Source organism: Leptopilina boulardi, unplaced genomic scaffold, assembly GCF_019393585.1.
Source record: "Leptopilina boulardi isolate dan_hultmark-lab unplaced genomic scaffold, ZJU_Lbou_2.1 LbouV2_310, whole genome shotgun sequence".
NCBI lineage: Eukaryota > Metazoa > Arthropoda > Insecta > Hymenoptera > Figitidae > Leptopilina > Leptopilina boulardi.
Genome location: NW_026137875.1, coordinates 2,232,536 through 2,254,089, shown reverse-complemented (window position 1 = coordinate 2,254,089; position 21,554 = coordinate 2,232,536). Strand labels below are relative to the sequence as shown.

The 21,554-nt window shown below is 23.7% G+C and overlaps 1 protein-coding gene across 1 annotated transcript in view; it reads right to left on the bottom strand.

The window, feature by feature from the left end:
• LOC127283637 (sortilin-related receptor-like) overlaps positions 1–20,753 on the bottom strand; it is a 36,437-nt gene extending 15,684 nt beyond the window's left edge. Inside the window, exons 1-7 of the mRNA XM_051308636.1 lie at positions 20,471–20,753; positions 14,346–14,618; positions 7,096–7,254; positions 6,712–6,960; positions 6,294–6,574; positions 3,244–4,300; positions 1,619–2,159 (exon numbers count right to left, since the gene is read on the bottom strand). Of these exons, the coding sequence (XP_051164593.1) occupies positions 1,619–2,159; positions 3,244–4,300; positions 6,294–6,574; positions 6,712–6,960; positions 7,096–7,254; positions 14,346–14,618; positions 20,471–20,728 (2,818 nt within the window). The 5' untranslated portion in view covers positions 20,729–20,753. The remainder of the gene's footprint in view (positions 1–1,618; positions 2,160–3,243; positions 4,301–6,293; positions 6,575–6,711; positions 6,961–7,095; positions 7,255–14,345; positions 14,619–20,470) is intronic.
• Between the last annotated feature and the right edge of the window lie 801 nt (positions 20,754–21,554).

The following is a 21,554-nucleotide window of genomic DNA, read 5'->3' as shown; positions in this document are numbered from 1 at the left end:
GTTCCAAAAAAATTCGATTTTTCTATTTTAATTAAATTTATTTAGTTAATAAGTTAATTATCAAGAAAATTTATTTCGATATTTTCAGAATCGAAGACGTAAATTTTTAAAATTGTAATTAAGTAGGACAAATTTCTTTAAAAAAAATTTTGACAATTCAATTTTAGAGAATTATTTGAAACTTTTTTAAATAATTGGATTTTTAAAGAAATATTAAAATTATTAAAAATAAATTGAACTTTGGACTTAGTTGAAATTTTTAGAAATAATTAAATTTCAAAAGATTTTTAAAAATTTTTGACAATAATTAAATTTTACAGAATTGAAAATAATTTATCAAATAATTTTAGACAATATTTTTTAGAAAGTTTTAAATTGAAGTATTTAAAAATAATTGAATTCAAGTGATTTTTAATTAAAATTTTTATGTTTACAAGCCTCGGATTATACGATTTTTACCGACTTTTTTCAAAAATACGATTTTTATCGACTTATTTTAATTAAATGCGACATTTTTTTTTTACATTAGAAAAAAAAATGTAAATAAAATACATTTTTTAGTATAAAATGTAGATCTTCTTCAATTCAATTATTTAACAAATTTTGAACTAAAATGATTCTTCACTAAATTAATTATTTTTAATAATTTTAATGAAATACATCACCAATCAGAGGTTACCATCAAAATTTATGATTGGTTAATTTTAAAATTTGCGTCCAAATTTTTCTGCCAAATATTTATACGGATAAATAAAATTTCTGTAAAATAAAAATTCGACATTTTAAAAATTCTGTCAAATGAACGAAATTTTTTTTCAACTTCTTTAAGTACGAATTTTATCACAAAATATTGTTTTAAATATCTAAAAAGAAGTTATTAATTTAATAATTGTTTAATTGACTCTTTTATTTTACATTGCCATCATAATTTTTAATAATTGATAGATTGAAAAAACCTCCCACGTGATCTAGTATGGGAAAATGTGTTTTGGTAGTATACATCTTACTCTAAAATGAAGAAAGATTTTTGTCTACAATTTTGAGGGATGATAGATTAGGGTACAAGGAATCTCGTTGTTCTCCGAAAAATACATAAATTTGAGTTAAATTATTAAAAAATGTGTGCTCCAGTAAACAGCGCCAATTCGAGCAAGTGTCCACTAAATGAACTACAACTAAATACATTATTTTACTATTTATTGCTTTATTTTTATTATTTTTGCGTTAAGCTATGGTAAATGAGTAGAACAGCGAGATTCCTTGTACCGAACAAAATCATTTCTCCGAAATTTTAACCCGAAATCATTTTTTATTTCAGAGAAAGTTTCAAACCACGAAAAAAAACGTCCTTTGACCACATACATACCCTTAAGTGCCAGTGAATATCAGTATTTTAAAAGAAAAATCTGAGTATCATAATTTTTAATATTATGTAAAATTTGAAATTCTTTACAAGTTCTAAACAATATTCACTGAAAAAAACTGCTTTTAATCTTTGTTTCAAAAAATTAAAAATTTTATTTGAATTAAAATTTCAAAACCTATTGAAACCTATAAATGAATAAAATACAAAATAGATATTTAAAAAAAAAAAGTGAGAAAAATAATTAAAACTCACCATTTGGCCATTCAACTGAACCACGGAAAAGTAGTTTGTAATTACTACCGTCCATATTAGCTCGATTAACTGATGCATTACCAGGTGCCCAATCGGTCCAAAATATATATCCCCTCAATGGATGTACAGCGATGCCTCTTGGTTTTTGTAAATTATTTGGTCCCAAAATTGTTCTTCTCATTCGTCCCATTGTATTGATATCGGTTCGAATTATTTGAATTCTCATTTTAACACCGTCAACAAAATAAAGTACATTTGAAACCCAATCTAAAGCCATTCCCTCAATGGAACTAAGATCAGTCTCAACAAGTATTTCAGGGTAACTCGAGCCATTCGACAGACATTGCCTTCCAATCGTGTCATTTACAATATCAGCCCAATAGAGGCAATTATTACGCATATCAAATTCAATCGCAATAACATTCTTTAAACCGTGAACTGGTAATTTTTCTAATTTTTTTGTTTCCAAATCAATTCTCGAAATATGTTCTCGTTGTGCGACAAGTAAAAATTCTCCCAATTCTGCCATTGGACATGGTATCTGCAACATTACATATTTAATTTAATTATTATACTTCTTTTTAAAATTATATAATTCATTACAATATTCAAAATAATAAATTACTATTTTATTTTAATGTAAATTTTATTGTGGTGTGTGAAATTTCTGTTTAGAAGAAATAATTGTAGCTATATAATAAATATTTTCCCATCTACATTTATATTATTCCGTTAATTTTAAATATTCTTATAAAAAAAAAATCTGCAAATTTAATTTACATAAGAAAAAATTTATGTACATAAACTTTTAAACATAAAATTTCCGGTAGCATAAAAAAATCTCGTACAAGAATTTTAAAAACCCTTTTATAAAAAAAATTATTCAAAATAATTCAAATTTTTTTTTTTCAACTTTTTTAATCCAGAAATATTCAAAAATTATTATTTTTCTAAAACAAATTTTTTGCTATACCTATTGTGCTAGTCCAGCAGAAAAAGAAGAAATTAAGAAATTTACGAAAAATTAAAAGTTTTTGAAAATAATTTTTAAAAAAACAAACATTTTTTTAATTCAGAAATATTTAAAAATTATTTTTAAAAAATTTTAATTTTTCGTAAACGTTATAATTGTTTTTTTTTCTTTGCTTGACTTGCACAATTTAACACAAAATTTGTTTTTGAAAAATAATAATTTTTCATTATTTTTGGGTTAAAAAAATTGAAAAAAACTTTGAATTATTTTTAATACTTGTGTTAAAAAAAGAAAGTACAAAAATGATTTTTTTGAAAAAATAAAATCATGTAAAAAAATTTATTTGATTCAAATATTCGATCAATTGACTATTATCAAATAAATATTTACTTGAACCAAATAATTTTTATTTGCTGTACCTGAATCAATAATTTCTGTATTTAAAACAAATACCATTTAATTGATTCAAATAAAAATTATTTGGTTCAAGTAAATATTTATTTGATAATAACCGAACGCACAATTAGAAAAAAAAAACATTGCCAGTTCTTTAATAAAATAATAATTCTTATATAATGAAAAAAAGAAAAAGAAAAGATTTTGCAAATTTCATCATCAAATAAAAGAATAAAATGAATTTGAAAAATCTCACCTGATCCGGCTCATACAAACTGGCGCGTCCACCAATGCAATCATCATTTGGAATCTTGATATAACCCTTTGTTCGATTATAAAATTCTCCAGGCGGACAAACATCTGGTATTTTATATGGATCATATTCTGATGTTTTATTTCTTATACAACGATAAGAAAGTGATGATTGATTTGTCTCGCGCACAAATCCATAATCACATTGATAATCATTTGCATCACATGGACATGTATCAATTTTAACTGGCCTATTGTAACTAACACCAATGTAACACTGTATACTTGCAGCTCGTCTCTGATAAATTTCCTTTCGTCCTAAAACACATGTCGACAATGATTCACGCGGTGTTGCTGGACTCCAAAATTTAAAATCACTTTGATCGCAAACTTTGGGGAATGCTTGTCGTAAATTAATTTTAATAATCAACCATTGATGTTGTCCAATTCCCGAGCCAAACATTGTAAATGTCGTTGTATTTTCACCTGGTTCCGTCATTAGTCCATAAATTCTCAATAAATTATCAGTAAATTCATGTGATTGCCAACTTTCACCTTCATTTGTTGAATATAAAATTTCACGTGTCTCACCACGTGATTTAAAATATTTCACCGCAACTAATACACCACCATGATCGCCCATATTGAAAAAATAATAATCTTCAAGCACTTGTTTCCATGTGAGACCCGCATCACGCGACATATAAAGAGCTGGATGTCCTTTCATACTTGTGCCAACTGTACCAGTTGCCATTATTATTCCAGGTGCTGATTTTGAACTCATTATTGAAGCCGCTCTTGTCAATGGATATAATTGAAAAAATTTCTGACCAAGATGTAGAGAACAATTCTTTGGACAATGTAAATAATAGCCTTTATAATTGTATTGCGGTGGATTAATAAGACCCCATGTTGCACCATGATCAAATGTTATCAACGATATCAAATGTTCTGGTCCAATATTAACTGACTTTGGTGTACCTTTTATTTGAGTGGCAATGTAAATTCCACGAAGACCTTCAACTTTATAAAGATCAGTGAAAGTTTCGTCGGCAACTTCACTGAAATTTACAAGGGTATTTAATTAAAAAATAATGTTATTTACAGTTTCGAGTACAAAAATTATATAGATTGAATTCATTTTAAATCAGGTAGGCTAAAAATGTCGTTGTAGTTGAAAATAAATTTTTTTTTCTCTAAAATATTGTTTTAAACAGGCTCATGCCTCGTATCGACTTTAAAGCGGAAAAAAAGACGTTTTAGTCTATTTAAATTCCAAAAAAAAATTCAAAGAATCGATTTTTTTTATTTTAATTAAATTTAATATAGTTACCTAATAAGTAATTTAATTTAAATAACTTAAATATTAAATACATTTTATTAATTCCTCAATAAGATAATAATTCTATGAAAATATTACCAAGAAAATTTATTTCGAATATTTCAGAATCGAAGACGTAAATTTTAAAAATTTTAATTCAGTAGGACAAATTAAAAAAAAACAATTCAATTTTAGAGTTTTTATTTGAAACTTTTTTAAATAAATTAAATTTTTAAAGAACTATTAAAATTATTAAAAATAATTGAACTTTAGAAGAGTTATAGTTGAAATTTTCAGAAATAATTCAATTTCCAAAGATTTTGTTAAATTTCAGAAACTAATGAAATTTTACAGAATTAAAAATAATTTATGAAATAATTTTTGATAATAGTTTCTAAAAGTAATTAAATTTTCAAAGATTTACAATTTACATTTTTAAAATTAATTAAACTGATTTTATTAATTGAAATTTTTTTTTGATTTATGTTGATTAAGAATTAATTAGAAATTTTTTTATTGTTATTGTTTTTTTGAGAAAAAGGAAATTTTTCTTTAAAAAAAATTTAAAACAATTTTTTTTTTTACCTTCTACCAAAATTAGGTACAATTTAAATTCTTATGGTAAATATTCTTTACTATGAAAACAATTTGCTAAAAAACAAAAAATTGAAACAAAAAAAAAGTTTGGGTATTTGAATAGGTAATTTGAATTTAGAAATTTTTTAGTAAAGTGTCTATCATTTTGGATTTGTTTTTAATTTTTCTACCGGATTTTTAAAGGGGAATGAGAACTCTTTCGGGTCCAAAAAAAACTTTTTCTCTAAAAAGCTTCGAAAAACAACATTTTGAAAAAAAAATTGAATTTCAGCTCCGATGATGTTTAGCCTGTCTGATTTGAAATAAATTCGGTCATTAATTATATAATAATTTTACAGGACTGATAAAAATCGTGATTTAAAAAAAAATCGATTTTTTTCTATTTAAATTTGATTTTTTTCATTTAAAGCAAATTTCTTTTTAGTTACGGCACATTTTTTAAAAATTCATATCTAAATTATTTGTTTTTTTAATAAATATTTAAAGTACACAAATCTAATAATACTTAACTAACACCTCACATTTTTTTAAAAAAAGAAAAAAAACTTTATGAAATCTTATGATTTATGACGATTTCATCTAAATATAAAACAGAAATTAATTTTCCTAACTCAGCTTTTCATTTTAATAATAGTTTAATATTTTGTCTACTGAGTAATTAAAATGTTATTTTAAACATCATTAGTAACAAGAAAAAAATTTGCATAGTTCGTAGAATTAATAACAAAATTGTTACGATGCTGAGCTCCACAAAGTTTATGATCAACAATTAGAAAACAAACTCTTTTTAAGACGGAGAATTATAAAAAAATTTTATCTATATAAAAATATTTTTTTAAATTTATTGATCAATAAACATTGCAAGAAACAGACGAAAATTCATAGAATTTTTCATTAAAATACAAAAAAAAATACATATATATTTCTATAAAAATCACTGATCGTAAACATTGTAAACTTCAGCATCATTTAATTGTTTGTATATATAGTAAAACTGAGAAAAATTTCAAAAAAAAAAAAATGTCCACAACATTATTGAATAATTAAAAATAAAAAAAATTTACATGCTAATTAAATTTTTCGATAAAGATAAAATAGAGATAAAATAAAAATAGAATAACAAAATAAATACATACTTCAGCCAACTTTCTTTCCAAGTGTTATTTGGGAAAAATGTAAAAATCCCTTCGAGTGATAAAACAAACGAAGCTTGACGATTATCAATAACTTCGGAAATATAAAGATTAATTAGCGTGTCACTGTGTGAAACCGCAACGAAAATACGATTATGTGAAACATCAGCAATGTGAAAATCACGAGCCGGCAAACCTCTGTCGAATTGTGCTTTCACAAAATCCTGATTTTTGAACGAGACATAAAGATTCAAATAATATTTTCCTGGTGCCCATACATTTCCCTAAAAAAAATTTTTATTAGTCAATTTAGTTTCCAATAAAATAAATAAATAAAAGTAGTACAACATTTAAGGAGAATATTTTGATAAAAAATTTTACAATACTATTTAATAATAATAATAATAATAAATATTATTACCGTTCGCGATTTCTTTGTTGCAAACATATAATCTCCTCGTATTTGAAAATCTTCAACTCCAGTGATTACTCTTGAATAATTTCTACTAGTCCAATGTGAAACTGTACCTAAATTTATTACTGTATTACGACCCATTGCTTCCGCACGTTCAATTATTAATGATTTAGGCCGCTCGGCTGTCCAATAAAATGCTTTCACAAATTCATGAACAACAATCCAAGTTTTTCCCAAATCTTTCGTTAACCATAGCTGTAAAGACAAAATTTTTTTAAAAATTCCATTTTTCTAAAAATTCCATTTTTTTTTAATAAAACTTTTTTTGAAATTCAATTTTTTTAAAAATACTTTTTTTCAAAAATAATATTTTTTATAATGAACACGTACCTTACGTTTCGGATCAACTTTATCCAATACCATAAAATAATAATGTTCATCGTCAAAAGAAATTTCACTCGGTGTAAATGGAACTTCAACTCTCGTAATATTATAACCAGAATTTCTTGTTATAAAAATTAATTTATTCGTACTATCAGCAAAAACGCACTGCAAATAAAAATAAAATGCATTTTTCGAAAAAAAAAAAATTTAATTCAACAATTTATTAATGTTAACAAAATATTAAATTATTCTGGTTAATCCATTATATTTCACTATTAATAAGTCGTTGCGGTCTATTTTTAGATAAATTTTGTAATTCGTAATAATTATTTTTGATATCCGTATACAATTCATTATTGATAATTATTTAATAAAATTTTCTAAACTTACCTTGGAATTTGAATTTTAAAGATGAGTAAAAAAAATTAATAATAATAATAATAATCAAGGTGGTAATAATTTTTATGATTATAAATTCCCGGTCAAAATTTTTGTAAATAATTTTATTTTTTCACATAAAAAATGAACTTTTTTTTCTAAAAAAATTAAAAACTTTTTTATTTTTTAATATTAATTCTTCTAATAAATTTTAATAATGCATTACTACAAAAAAATAATTAGATTCTTATTTTAAAAATACATTTTTCTGAGAAATTAATGCAACAACATGTAATAGACGATATAAATTTTTAGAATATCTGAAAAATCCCCGGTTTAACTATGAAATTCCCGGTCATTTCCCGGTTTTAATAAAAAATTAATTTGACAACTTCAAAAATTAAATAAAAAAGGACAGAAATATTATAGATAATGTCAATTTTTTCATTGATACTTCTTCAGAATCGAATAGTCTAATTTATTGATATTAATTGACTATTGTATAAAAAACAAAAAAAAATTTTTTTTTAAATTTACCTGTGAAATTTTAAACTTTAACACATTTAAATTAAATTTTTCAAAAATATTTGTAAATACCTATTTGTAAATTAAATGTTACTAAATTTTAAAATACTTCGAATGTATAGTTTCATGTAATAAGCTAATTTTTTAATTTTATATTAGGTACAGAAATTTGAAAAAAAAAAATTTCCTCCAATATTAAGGTTTTGAGAAATTTTTGCTAATTTTGAACATTAATAACTTTTTTCTAGAAAAACAAAAAATTTCAGTCTTTATTTATTTAAATTGAAAATTTCCTTTTTATCCTATATCGAAATTTGGTGTTGGAAAACAAGCTACATTTTATATTAATTGAATTTAAAAAATCTGATTCAAAAAACGAATTTAAAGATTAAAATGCAAATAGTTTTGTAAAACTAAACTTTGCTGTGTGCTGCAATTGAAAAAAAAGGAAATTTTTAATTTAAGTATTAAAACAAAGATTGGATTTTTTTTGTTTTTCTGGAAAGTAGTTATTAGTGATAAAAATTATCAAAAAAAAAATTCTCAAAACCTCAATATTAAAGGAAAATTTTTTTTTGTTACATTTTGAAATTTACGAAGCTGAAGTACGCAACGTTTATGATAAACGATTTTAAAGATTTAATTTTTTAAAATGAAAAATTCTATAATTTTTCGCCTAAAAAATATTTCTTGTAATTTTCATTAATTAACAAATTATAAAAAAATATTTTTTAGGCAAAACATTATAGAATTTTTCATTTTAAAAAATTATTTCTTTAAAAATCGTTTATCATAAACGTTGCGTACTTCAGCTTCGTTGAAATTTTACAGGTAAGTTAAAAAATTAATTTTCACATCATATTTTGGTCTTTTTTTTATACGCAGTAAATTAATTAATATGTACTATTTTTTCTACATATTTCTTACCAACCGGCATAGAATGTGCTTCCGGCATACTTCTTTCATACATCTCAATATTTTAATAAAAGTAAATAGCAAATAGAGAATTTTAATTCACAAAAAATAAAAAATTTAATGTTTTACAAGTTCTGAAAGTTCTAATTCAAGTTTTATTATAAAATATTGGGTTTTGTCTTAAAAAAAATAAACAATTTAATAAATAATTATTTTTCATTGCTGTAATAAATTTAAATAATTTATAGATCAAAAAATTGTTCATTTGAACGTTTTAGAACTTTAAGCACATAAAATTTAAGGCTCAAATTTAGATTTAATTAAATTAATATGTATAAGTCAATTGGACTATTTTCAACAATTATCAATGAACAAACTGATATTATCTATATTATTTTTGTTCTTTTTTATTAAATTTTTAAAACTGTCAAATTAACCTTTCTCCCACGCAACTTATTTTCCAAATTCAGATTCCAAGATTAATCACGGTGCTTTTTAAACCGATTTAACCTAAAGGTTCTGGAACCTAGGATTTTCTTCTTGATTTCGCTTAAGGCGAGGTCCAAGTGAGGCAGCGCCATCTACATTGAAACTAAAATTTTGGAAAATTTTCAACAGTCTTTTCTTGAAAACAAAATGGTAAAATGCTTTTTCCTTTATGGATAATTGATTATTGGCAAGATATACACCAGCTAAAACTTTTTTTGAGTTAAAATAATAAAAATAATTTCATGTCAATAAATTAAATATGAGCACTTTTTTCACAAAAACTGTAACAGTACTTTCTCAGAAATTACAATCAAAAATGCAATTTCCATTTGGAAAATTAATAAAACGCTAAAAAATACACGACCTAAGATTTACCAATCACGAAAATAAGAAAAAAAAATTTTATTAAATATTTAACATATTGATACTGCTTTACTGATTGTGACAGCCCTTTGGTAGATTATGTATTTCAGGTGGTTAGCAACAGCGCCAATCTCCTCCTTTCGGCAAATCTGCGAAACGTCTGTTGGCATATATAACCTGCCAAACGGCTGTCATAATGAGTAAAATATGTTATGTTAAAATACTTTTTTTTTTGTTATTTTCGTGATTGGTAAATCTTAGGTGGTGTATTTTTTAGCGTTTATTAATTTTCCAAATGGAAATTGCATTTTTGATTGTAATTTCTGAGAAAGTACTGTTACAGTTTTTGTGAAAAAAGTGCTCATATTTAATTTATTGACATGAAATTTTTTTTATTATTTTAACTCAAAAAAAGTTTTAGCTGGTGTATATCTTGCCAATAATCAATTATCCATAAAGGAAAAAGCATTTTACCATCTTGTTTTCAAGAAAAGGCTGTTGAAAATTTTCCAAAATTTTAGTTTCAATGTAGATGGCGCTGCCTCACTTGGACCTGGCCTTAAAGATCATAAATACATCATTTTTAAATAAAAACGAAAATTTTCTGTGGAGCCATTTTTGAAAAAAGTCAATTTAAAAATTAAAAATGACCAAAACTTAACTTTTCTTGAAGTATACTTTATAAACATAATTAAAAAAATACTATTTTTCTTTTTCTACTTTTAATTAATAATTTTATATAAAAAAAGGAAAATTTAAACTATAATGTTATAATTAATTTATGTTGATGATTAAAAAAAAAAAATAAATGACCGCAACGACTCTCAAACGAAGGTCAATGGACAAACCCTGCTATATTTAATTATTACGAGGGGATATTCACTAAGGAAATCAGAAATCGGTAGAGGTAATCGTTGGAAGATTTACATACAGATTTCTAAGATTTCTACGCGATTATCAGAGATTTCCAGTGACTGCCTATATATGTATTTAAGTTATTGAAATATAGCTTCGGATGAGCTCGGTAAAAATCGGATTTTAAACGGTCATTCATGATTGTGAATGTTTTAAATATGTCAAAACAAAGCACCATAAGTTATTTTTTAAAATTGCATATTTCCAAACTAAGTTTTTTGAATTTTTTTTATTTATTTTTATAATTTATATTATTTTTTTTAAATACAATGCTGAAATACGCAACACGTTTATGATAAACGATTAGAAAGCAATTTTTATTTAACACGTTAAGGGGCCATTCATTAATTACGTAAGGACGATTTTGGCTAATTTTGACCCCCCCTACCCCCATGTAAGGATACATAAGATTTTTCGGACCCCCCCTCCCCCTTCTTACGTAAGTTTTTAACAATATTAATGTAATTAAAAAATTAATTACATCAATACAAATGGAAAATACTTGGCAAAATCTTACGTAAGATTAGCTTCTACCCCCCACCCCCCACGTAAGACCATGTAGAGATTTTATAAACCCCCCCTCCCCCTAAGGACCTTACGTAATTAATGAATGGCCCCTAAGGGTATGTGGGCAAAGGACGTTTTTTTGTGGTTTGAAACTTTCTCTGAAATAAAAAATGATTTCAGGGTTAAAATTTTGGAAAAATGGTTTAGTTTGGTACAAGAAATCTCGCTATTCTTCTCATTTACTATAACTTAACCCCAGACGCGAAAAACCAATGCTGACGATGGGTTGAGGCTTGATTGTAGATTGAACGCCCAGTGTGGGTAACCCAGACTGAAAGCAGCCTTTATACCACTGTCGATCAAAATTGGTTCAAGATTGGTTACCAATGCTCGTCTCATGCTGGATTCAAGACTAGTTGAATCCTCATGAGCAAAGCCTAGGAGTCCAGTCTAGATTCAATCTTGAATCAACATTCGACTTAATATTCGCAGCTTAATTCAATATTAATTATTATCTTGTATAAAAACAATTGTATTGAGTAATTATTTATATACGTTCAATACAAATTAAATAACACATTTTTTACAATTTTTGTTAAATACAATTTAATATATTTTATAATTATTAATTAATATTATTTAAACTAATATATTGCTATTTATTTCAATGAAAGTATTCTTTGTTTTTTTATAAATAAATATTTTATAAATATTATATTTGTAAATACAATAAAAATCATAATAATTATATTCAACACATTTTTGAAAATAATTTCTTTTAATAAATTTTGTTTTTTTAAGATTATATTATAATAATTTATCATCTTTATTATGTATTATTATATATTATAATATACCTATAATATTGTAATAATTAAAGAATTATTATTTAATACATTATGAAGATAATAAATCTTTAATATAACGTAAAAAACATAATATTTAGTATAATTGTATTTTCAAAAATACAAATAATTGAAAATACAACAGTTGAAATATTTTCAAATTTATATTATGCTTTTATTTTATATTTTTATTGTATTTATAAATATATAAGTTATTAATTTAATAAAAATAAAAGTTTATACATTCATTACAAAGTTTTTTTATTCCATTAATAAAAAAAATTTTAATATAATTTATTTAAATTAATAGCAATATATAAATTAAAATAATTTTATAATAATATTAAAAATATATAAGTAATTTAACGATAAGAAAATTTTAAATTTAGCTTAAAGGCGCGCCAAAAACATCACAGGTATTAACAGAATGTCGCCAAGTAGCTAGCGTGGCCCCGTGGTTAGCGTAGTAGGTTTGCGAGCGCGAGCGTTAGGTCGTGGGTTCGGTGCCCAGTGCGAGCGAGATTTTTCAAATTAGATTAGGTGTTATTTCGACAGGTGTTGTTAATTAATCTTAAGTGATGATACAAAAATAGTAAAAAACTGCGGATTAAATTAATTAAATAATAGTACATTTTTTTTGAAATTACTAATAATAATTAAAGGAAATAAGTTGCATTGACTCTTATAAGATTCCAATACAACTTATCTCCTTATTATTAATAAATTAAAATCATATTTTTAATGAATACTAATGTTGTTTTAATATTATCTATAAATATAATAATACGAAATATTAATAGGATTATTATTATTACTATTATTATTAAGAATTATTGAACGCGAGAATAGTAAGTAACAGTGGGAGCAGTCTTGAGCGAGCCTGAATCAGCATTCGGCAAGATTGATTGAGTCTTGGTCACCAATGCTGAATCAAGAGTGGATCTTCAGGTCGGAATCGGTGTTACATTCTAGCTTGGATGAGTCTTATTCCCGCTGACTGACCAAGGCTCAGTCAATATTGGCCAATGCTCAACGAGTCTTTAAAAAGCCTGAACCCAGCGTCCCTTCGCGCCTGGGACGCGAAAATAATAAAAATAAAGCAATAAATAGTAAAATAATGTATTTAATCGTAGTTCATTCAGCGGCCACTCGCTCGAATTGGCGCTGTTTACTGGAGCACTGACACACTCAAGCAACGTCTGTGTATGCGCCGCCATCTTTGTTTTCATTTTCGTTTAAAAATGCCACTTTTTAAACTTAATTTTTTAATAATTTAACGCAAGATTATGTATTTTTCGGAGAACAGCGAGATTCTTTGAACCCTAATCTATAATCCCTCTAAATTTTAGACAAAAATCTTTCCTCATTTTAGAGTGAAATGTATACTACCAAAACACATTTTCCCATACTAGGTCACGTGGGAGGTTCCCACATACCCTTAAATTATAAAATTGTTTACCTAAAAAAATATTTTTTTATAATTTGTTGATTAATAAAAACTACACGAAATATTTTTTTTGAAAAAAATTATAGAATTTTTCATTTGAAACAATTATTTCTTTAAAAAGAATGGCCGCGAGGAATGTACATATAAATAAATAAAAATCGTTTATCATAAACGTGGCGTACTTTAGTTTCTTTTTTTAATCAGGCTCTAAAAGTGCTCTACAAAACAGAGTTGGTTTGGGGCACGTTATTTCGATAGGGTAATTATAATACAAAAATTCATTTTCTAATAAGTGAAAAAAACTTTAGTGCTTCGTTTTTATACATAACTGTGTCTTATTTTTATGTTAGAAAATTGATTATAATTATAATTTGACGAGGAATACAACATAACCTTAAAAAAGTAATATCTATATTTTTACGTAATTTTAAGTTAATTTAAAAACTTTTTGTTAACGATATGTTAAAGAAATTAAATATTTTTTATTTACGATAGATCCGAGGATATATCAATATAATAATAACAAAAAAATAATATCAATACAAATTATAATACTAATATAAGGTAAGATTTATTGTCAATAAACTGTCAATAATACTTCGGAATTGCTCGGATTCGTTCGCCAAATATCGGTTGCGCAGTTAAAAGAACGAAATCCACGATTTCTGCCGGGATTTCCCGAGATTTCTATTGAGATTTCCTAAAATTTCTTAAATATTTTATTAATGCTAAAATCAAGAAATCACGATTTCCTTCAAGTGAATATCCCCTCGAATTATTATTATAATAATTTATAAGAAATAATATTTTTATTCCTATAATTTAATAATATTAAATTGTTAATTAAAATTTATAAAATAAAAAATACGTACAAATTCATTAAATGTCGGATGATTATAAAATTTATCCACACTGGCGTAAGATGAATTTTTCTCATCTGATATTTTAAATTTTTCTGTTTTATTATCAAATGAATTGCCATAATCGTAACTTATGTAAACAGCACTTGGATGACTTGCTGTTACATTTTTATTGTTCTTATTCGATTGTGACAAACTATCTCGGGCAAGACATATTATAATACTGGACCCTTCGCCGACCCAATGAACCATCAGCTGCTGATGAGAGTCATTGAGCGCATTCACCTAGAAAAATTAATGTTAATTTAACATTTTTAAATTCAATCGACAACTTTTTAAATCTTTTTTTTTTTTTGAATGGTTAATATAATTTATTCAATTATATTATTTATTTATTTATTATTGTTCCATTATTTTATTTAATCATTTTTATTTATTTATTATTTACAAACATAGAAAATATATAAAATTATATTATATTATATATATTAGAAAAAATTTAAATATTTTATAGAGAAAAAAAAATAATAAAAATTTTAATTAATGTGACGCGCTCTGAAGAAAGGGACCTTAAAAGCAAAAAATATATAGGTTACGTTTTGAAATTTTAAATTGAAAATACACAAAAAGAATCAACTCTCAATAGAAATAATTGATATTTAAGGCCAGGTCCAAGTCGTGTCAGCTGTTCCATTGAAACTTCAAAGGAACAGCTGACTCGACTTGGACCTGGCCTTAAGTCTTCATTACATCCAAAATATTTAATAAAAACTGATGTTAATTTTACAAAAGTAAAAAAACATTTTTAATCTAGATAAAATTACCGTAAATATAACCTATAATTCGTTTGCTTCTAAGGTCCCTTTCTTTTGCATAGAAAAATATTTTTTTTTTCTAAATTGTTAATCATAAACAATGAATCTTTATTTTGGTTAATTAATAATTAATTAATGTCTTATGTAATAGTACTTTGTACGAATGGGCTCTGTCCATATATTTTAAATAAATAAATAAATAAACATTGTGAACTTCACCGATGTAAATAAAACATAAAAAGCAGATTTGTAATAATTAAATGATAATTTTTTATTTGCCATTTAAAGTAGAATTGGACAAACAATTCGTAATCTTTAACGTCGGTGAAGTTCACAATTTCTATGATCAACGATTTAGAAGAAATAATATTTTTCTATGTATGTAAATTCAGGACGTTGCCTTAAGAATAAATTTTTCAATTTCCCTGACATTGAAAAATTTCCCCTGACAAAATTTTTTTTTTTATTAAATTCAGGCCTCGGATCGACTTAAAGGCACAAAAAAAAGTCGTTTTAGTCGATTTATATTCCAAAAAAAGTCATTTTTTTTTTTATTTTAACCAAAATATTTTACAGATTTTTAAATAAAATTTCTTTTTTTAAATAATAATACTTTTGGAAGGGTTAAAGTTAAAATTTTTAGAAATAATATTGAATTTCAAAAGATTTTGTTAATTTTCAGACAATAATTAAATTTTACAGAACTAAAAATAATTTATTAAATAATTTTAGATAACATTTTTTAAATTTAAATGAGCCAAAAGTTCTGAACGTTCAAATGAACAAAATATTTTTTTAAATCTATAAATTATTAAAAATTATGATGGCAATGTAAAATAAAAGAGTAAATTAAACAATTATTAAATTAATAACTTCTTTTTAGATATTTAAAACAATATTTTGTAATAAAATTCGTACTTTAGGAAGTTGCAAAACAAATTTTGTTCATTTGAACGTTCAAAACTTTTGGCTCATAAATTTAATTGAATTTTCAAAGATTTACAATTGAGATTTTTGAAATTAATTGAACTTCAAGTGATTATTAATTAAAAATTTTCGATGATTTCACTAAAAAATTTATTAGAAATTGCGGACAAAAATACAATAATTTGAAAATCATTTTTAATTGAAAAATGGTTTCAGATAGTTGAACTTTCGAAGAATATTATAAAAATAGTTAAAAATAATTGAATTTCCGTAGAGTTATAATATATAATTGAAATTTTTGAGAATAATTGAATTTTAGTTGATTTTGAATTGAAAATTTGGAAAATAATTGAATTTTCTTTGATTTGGAATTGAAATTTTGGGAAATAATTGAATTTTCTTTGATTTTTAATTGAAATTTTAGATAATAATTTAATTTCAGTTGATTTTTGACTAAAATTTTTGATAATAATTAATTTTGAATTGAAATTTTTGAGAATAATTGAATTTTAGTTGATTTTGAATTGAAAATTTGGAAAATAATTGAATTTTTTTTTATTTTGAATTAAAAATTTTTAGTAATTTTATTTGATATTTTTTTAAAATTATAAGCAATTGTTAAATTTCATAAAAATTTTAATTGAAAAATATTTTGAAATAATTGAATTTGTAATGAACTTCATTAAAATTATTTAAAATAATTAATTTAGTGAAGAATTTTAGTTTTAAAAATTTGTAAAATAATTGAAATAAAGAAGATCTGCATTTTATACTAAAAAAAATGTATTTAATTAAAAAAAATTTTTTTTTAAATGTAAAAAAAAATTGTAAAAGTCGCATTTTATTAAAATAAGTTGAAAAAAGTCGGAAATAGTAAAAAAAGTCGTATAATCCGAGGCCTGTAAATTTAATAAATCATAACAGAAATCTAATAAAGTGAAATTAAAAAAAGCGTTTTTTGTCACCATATTTCATTCTATTCAATAGAATAAAGATCAAAGTACATTTTTTCATAAAAATCTGAATAATTTACCGAAAATATCTTACAAAAATGTGATAAAAAATAATTAACGTACAAAATAACTAATTTGCATTTTTTTTCAAATTTAAATGACACTATTGCAACATAACCTACAAAATTTTACAATTATTTCAAATAATAATAATAATAATAATAATAATAATTTATTTGTTTCTGACTTTTACAAATTAAATTTATGTCAAATACAACTTTTAATTATTTAAAAGTGTTAAAAATAATATTTCCCACAATTTTACTGAAAAAAAAAAAAATGTTTAAAAAATTTGTTTTTATTTAAAATCAATAGTTTACAAATATTTGAATATATTTTTTTAATTCTTCTATATGACATAAAAAGATGAATGATTTCTATATTTCACTACATGAAAAACAACAATAAAATGCAAAAAAAATATTATACTAAGTAAATAAAATTTGTAAGCAAAGTGTTTTACATTTAAGACACAGAAGTGCTTATCATGACGAAAGGCTTATCTTCATATATATATATATATATATATATATACATGTGTGTATATATATTCTCGTACATAAATATCCCACCGAAGCTTTTAAAGTGAGCGAAAATGAATCATAGAGACTTTGTGATGACTTAAATGTGTAGCTATTTGTCTGTTTTAGTTTATATATAAATATGTGAAAAAAATATATCAAAGAAAAATGTGACGAATGACTAATTTTTTATTTAATTATTATTATTATTATTATTATTATACGATAAAGAACATAATGTGGTTAGCATTTTATCTTTCGCGACTCCTCCTAGAATATTCTCAGAAATTTATCAATATACAAAAAAAGTAACATCAATGCACGAACACTGCAACCTTTCACAACATTTTAAACTAATTATACAAATAAAAGCCAAGGAGGAATTTAATTTAATTTTTCTAGTGAAACTTTAATTATGCATTTTCATTTCATTTTTAAAAATAAATCAATAATAATTAATCTTAAAAATTATTTTCGTAATTCATCATGATAATTATTCAATTATCAAAAAAAAAAAAAAAAAAAAAAAAAAAATTAATAAAGATAATATTACGAACAATGTTTACAAACGTATTATAAAGAACAAAAGATGCAGTGCTGTAATTAGCAATACCTTTGGATGTTATATTTTTCAAAGAATAATATTTAAAATTCTCCGCCTTTTTGAAAATTTTCCAAAAATATTTTATTTTTGTGATTTTTATTTTAAATTTTCCAAGGAAATTTTTTGTGCAAAAAAAAAACAAAAACGGAACAAAAAATCATTTGGCAAAGAAAATTTTTTCTTTAACAAGGTTTCCTTTAATGACACTGACATATTTTTTATCAGACGGTTATCACATCTGCCTCTTATATATATATACCTCTTAGTTTTATTTTGTACATGTTTTGTATAATCTCGGTATCATTTAAATGTAAATGCGTTAATGATAAACTATAGATGATATACAAGTTTAATTAACTTCAAGCTCAATTTTTCATTAAAAAAAAAAATGATTACCCTGACTTTTTCTATATACGTATATATACATTACATATATATGTAAATTACCTAATGATATCGATCACATGATCAAATTTCCTTTAAAATAGAAAAAAAAACAGATTTATTTTTTTCTAAAAAAAAATCTATAATTTTATCACTAATATTGTGAAAAAATAAACTGAATTAATTTATATATTTTCCAAAAAATTATATATTTATTCTGGGAATTCCTCTAAAAAATAGCGGAAAGTCCGTGTGACATGCTGATTAAATTTGTCTGTAACTTTTATTTTTTTTTTAAATTATTATAAAATAAAATGTTTTCTTTCCCGAGAAATATAAGAAAAAACGTGTCCAATAAATTTTTTGATTTTATGACAAAATTGAAAAAAAATATAAATACAATACAAAAAAAATTTCCCGCTTTAAGGTTATGTTCATGTCAATAAATCAATTAAACACAGGACTTTTTTTTCCAAAATAGAATAATTTTAATATTTCCCATTCACATGAAATTTAAAAGATATTATTTCACTTTTTTACCCTATATCTTGATAAAAGGAAATATGATTTTTATTTCAAATAAATATCAAAGCTATAAATATATAATTGCGAATATAAAACCCACATTGAAATATTTACACAAATTTTTTTGTCATATACCTGTGTTATTGCTTCTAAAATACCGTGAAAGGATTTTGCCGCAGTAAAAATAGGGACCCCTATCTTCAGAAACATCAAAAGGGAACTCTTCCCCCTCCCCCATCCCCTTTTAAATTATATACACACTTCCGACAAGAATCTAAATGTGAATTCTCTTTTCAAGTGCACAATTATATCATTTAACTTCCTTTTTGTTCGTATAAAAATGACAATTGTCATTCTATTGGAAATAATTAATTTTTTAAAATATAACAATTGAAGAAAATTATTATTTTTTTTTTATTCAAATAAAAAAACTGAAATAATCCAATAGAGTAAATCTGACACTTTGATCTTTAGAACAAATCTTATCAACTTGTAATCGAGAATGTAAATTAATCTTCACGATATAGACAATCAATAACGAGACATTCTAAATTATTTATCTATTGTCAGTAAAAAAATAATAATTTTCTATATAAAATATTAAAATATAACTAAAACTATTATAATTGACAAAAATTATTTTTAATTAAATTATTATTATTATATATATAATAAAAACTAAGAGCCATTTTAAAAGTTGAATCATCAATTTATTTTTATGCTTTCTTTGTTTGAAAAAAAAAAATGATAACATATATTTGAAACTAAACAAAAAAATAAAGAAACAAACAATTTACGTAAAAAGACAGCAAAACAAAGAAAAACGCTCTTCTATAATCTATGGACTTGAAATAATGAAAATAATTCAAGTGCATTAATTTCATATACTTTTATTAGCATAGAAACAGTTATAATGTATCTCTATGTTAAAAAAAAGAGAACTATATAGGCGGTTAGTGACCTCAACACGGTAATAACAAACGAGTATGATACGACGCAGCTTCCGTCAAATTGACAAATTGACTTGATTTATAAGCGCACACGGAGCTCAATACAATAATTACTCAAAAACCCGTTCTCGTTTTGTAAAGCAATGCACCTAGTAAGCGTATGTGTGTTTTTTTTAACAGAATATATTACCAATTTACAAGTGCATTTTGCCAACAATCGTCAAAAAAAAATATAAATACAACATAAAGGGTGCGCATAACACTTAACAAAAATAAACATTTTTTTTTTCGATAGACATTTAATTTCTAAATATAATTAAAATAAAAAATCTATCTTTAATGACCCCAATGGACATTAAATCATCATTATCATGTATATAGTATAAAATTCTACTTACCTTGGTTTCGATTTTTGATTCGTTTGTCGAAGATGCATCTCTACGCGTTCTGATGAATGACGTTCGGTCTGTGTCATCGTTAACATTATTTCTCTCAATAATAAACGATTTTTTATGACGTATTTGTTCAGTGTCCTCAGTAATATGTAAAGTTTTTGATTTATCACCAAATCTTTCACCCAAATTACAATGTATTAAAAGAAACAAATATAAAAGAAAGGAGAAGTAACAAAAGGCCGAAGTCACCCGGTCGGCCATCTTGCGTAGACTAATTTCTTTCTTTCCAAAACACCACCAATTCACCCTTGCTGCGCAGCTGCGTTGCGCATATATATATATACATATATGTCTTTTTACAAAAGATACCGATTTATGATTAATTAAAAATTATTATTATGATGATGATGATTATTCATTATTTGAAAATAGTGAATATTTTGTTCTTGAAAAGAATTTTTTTTTTCCCTCTTAAAGAATTTAATTGTTTTAACATCAATTTAATTTTATTTTGAAATAAATTATAGGTATAAGTAAATATTATATTTTTTTTTTATCTTTGAAAATAAAAAAAACTGGATAATAGAAAAATTAAATATGCGCTGAGAAAAAAGTTATTTTTAATCTCATTAATAAAATATCTTTGTATTAAAATTTCATTAACTTACTCATTTCTTTTATTTTTGAATTATAATTCTAATTCACTAATATTGAGAATGGAATATTTCTATACGCAAAAAAAAAAAAAAAAAATTGTTTTTTTCTGACGAATGGTGAGTTTTTTTTGGTTTATTGCTGATTAGGTATTTTTATGATTTTGTATTATATAAGATATTAATTTTTTGTAAGTACTTAATTGTTATTTAAATTTTTTTTTATGAAATTCTGTAGTGGAAGTTGGTTTATAGGAACGTGTTTTTTTTCCGAAATCGATGCCCTTGGTGTTCGTTAATTTTGATTATAAAATAATAAAATATCTATATAGTAAACTGAAAAATCTCCTTGTTTTAAAAAGAAGAAAAATTTCAATTTTACAAAAAAATATAATAAAAAAAAAGTTTAAATATAATTATTATTTTATTATAAT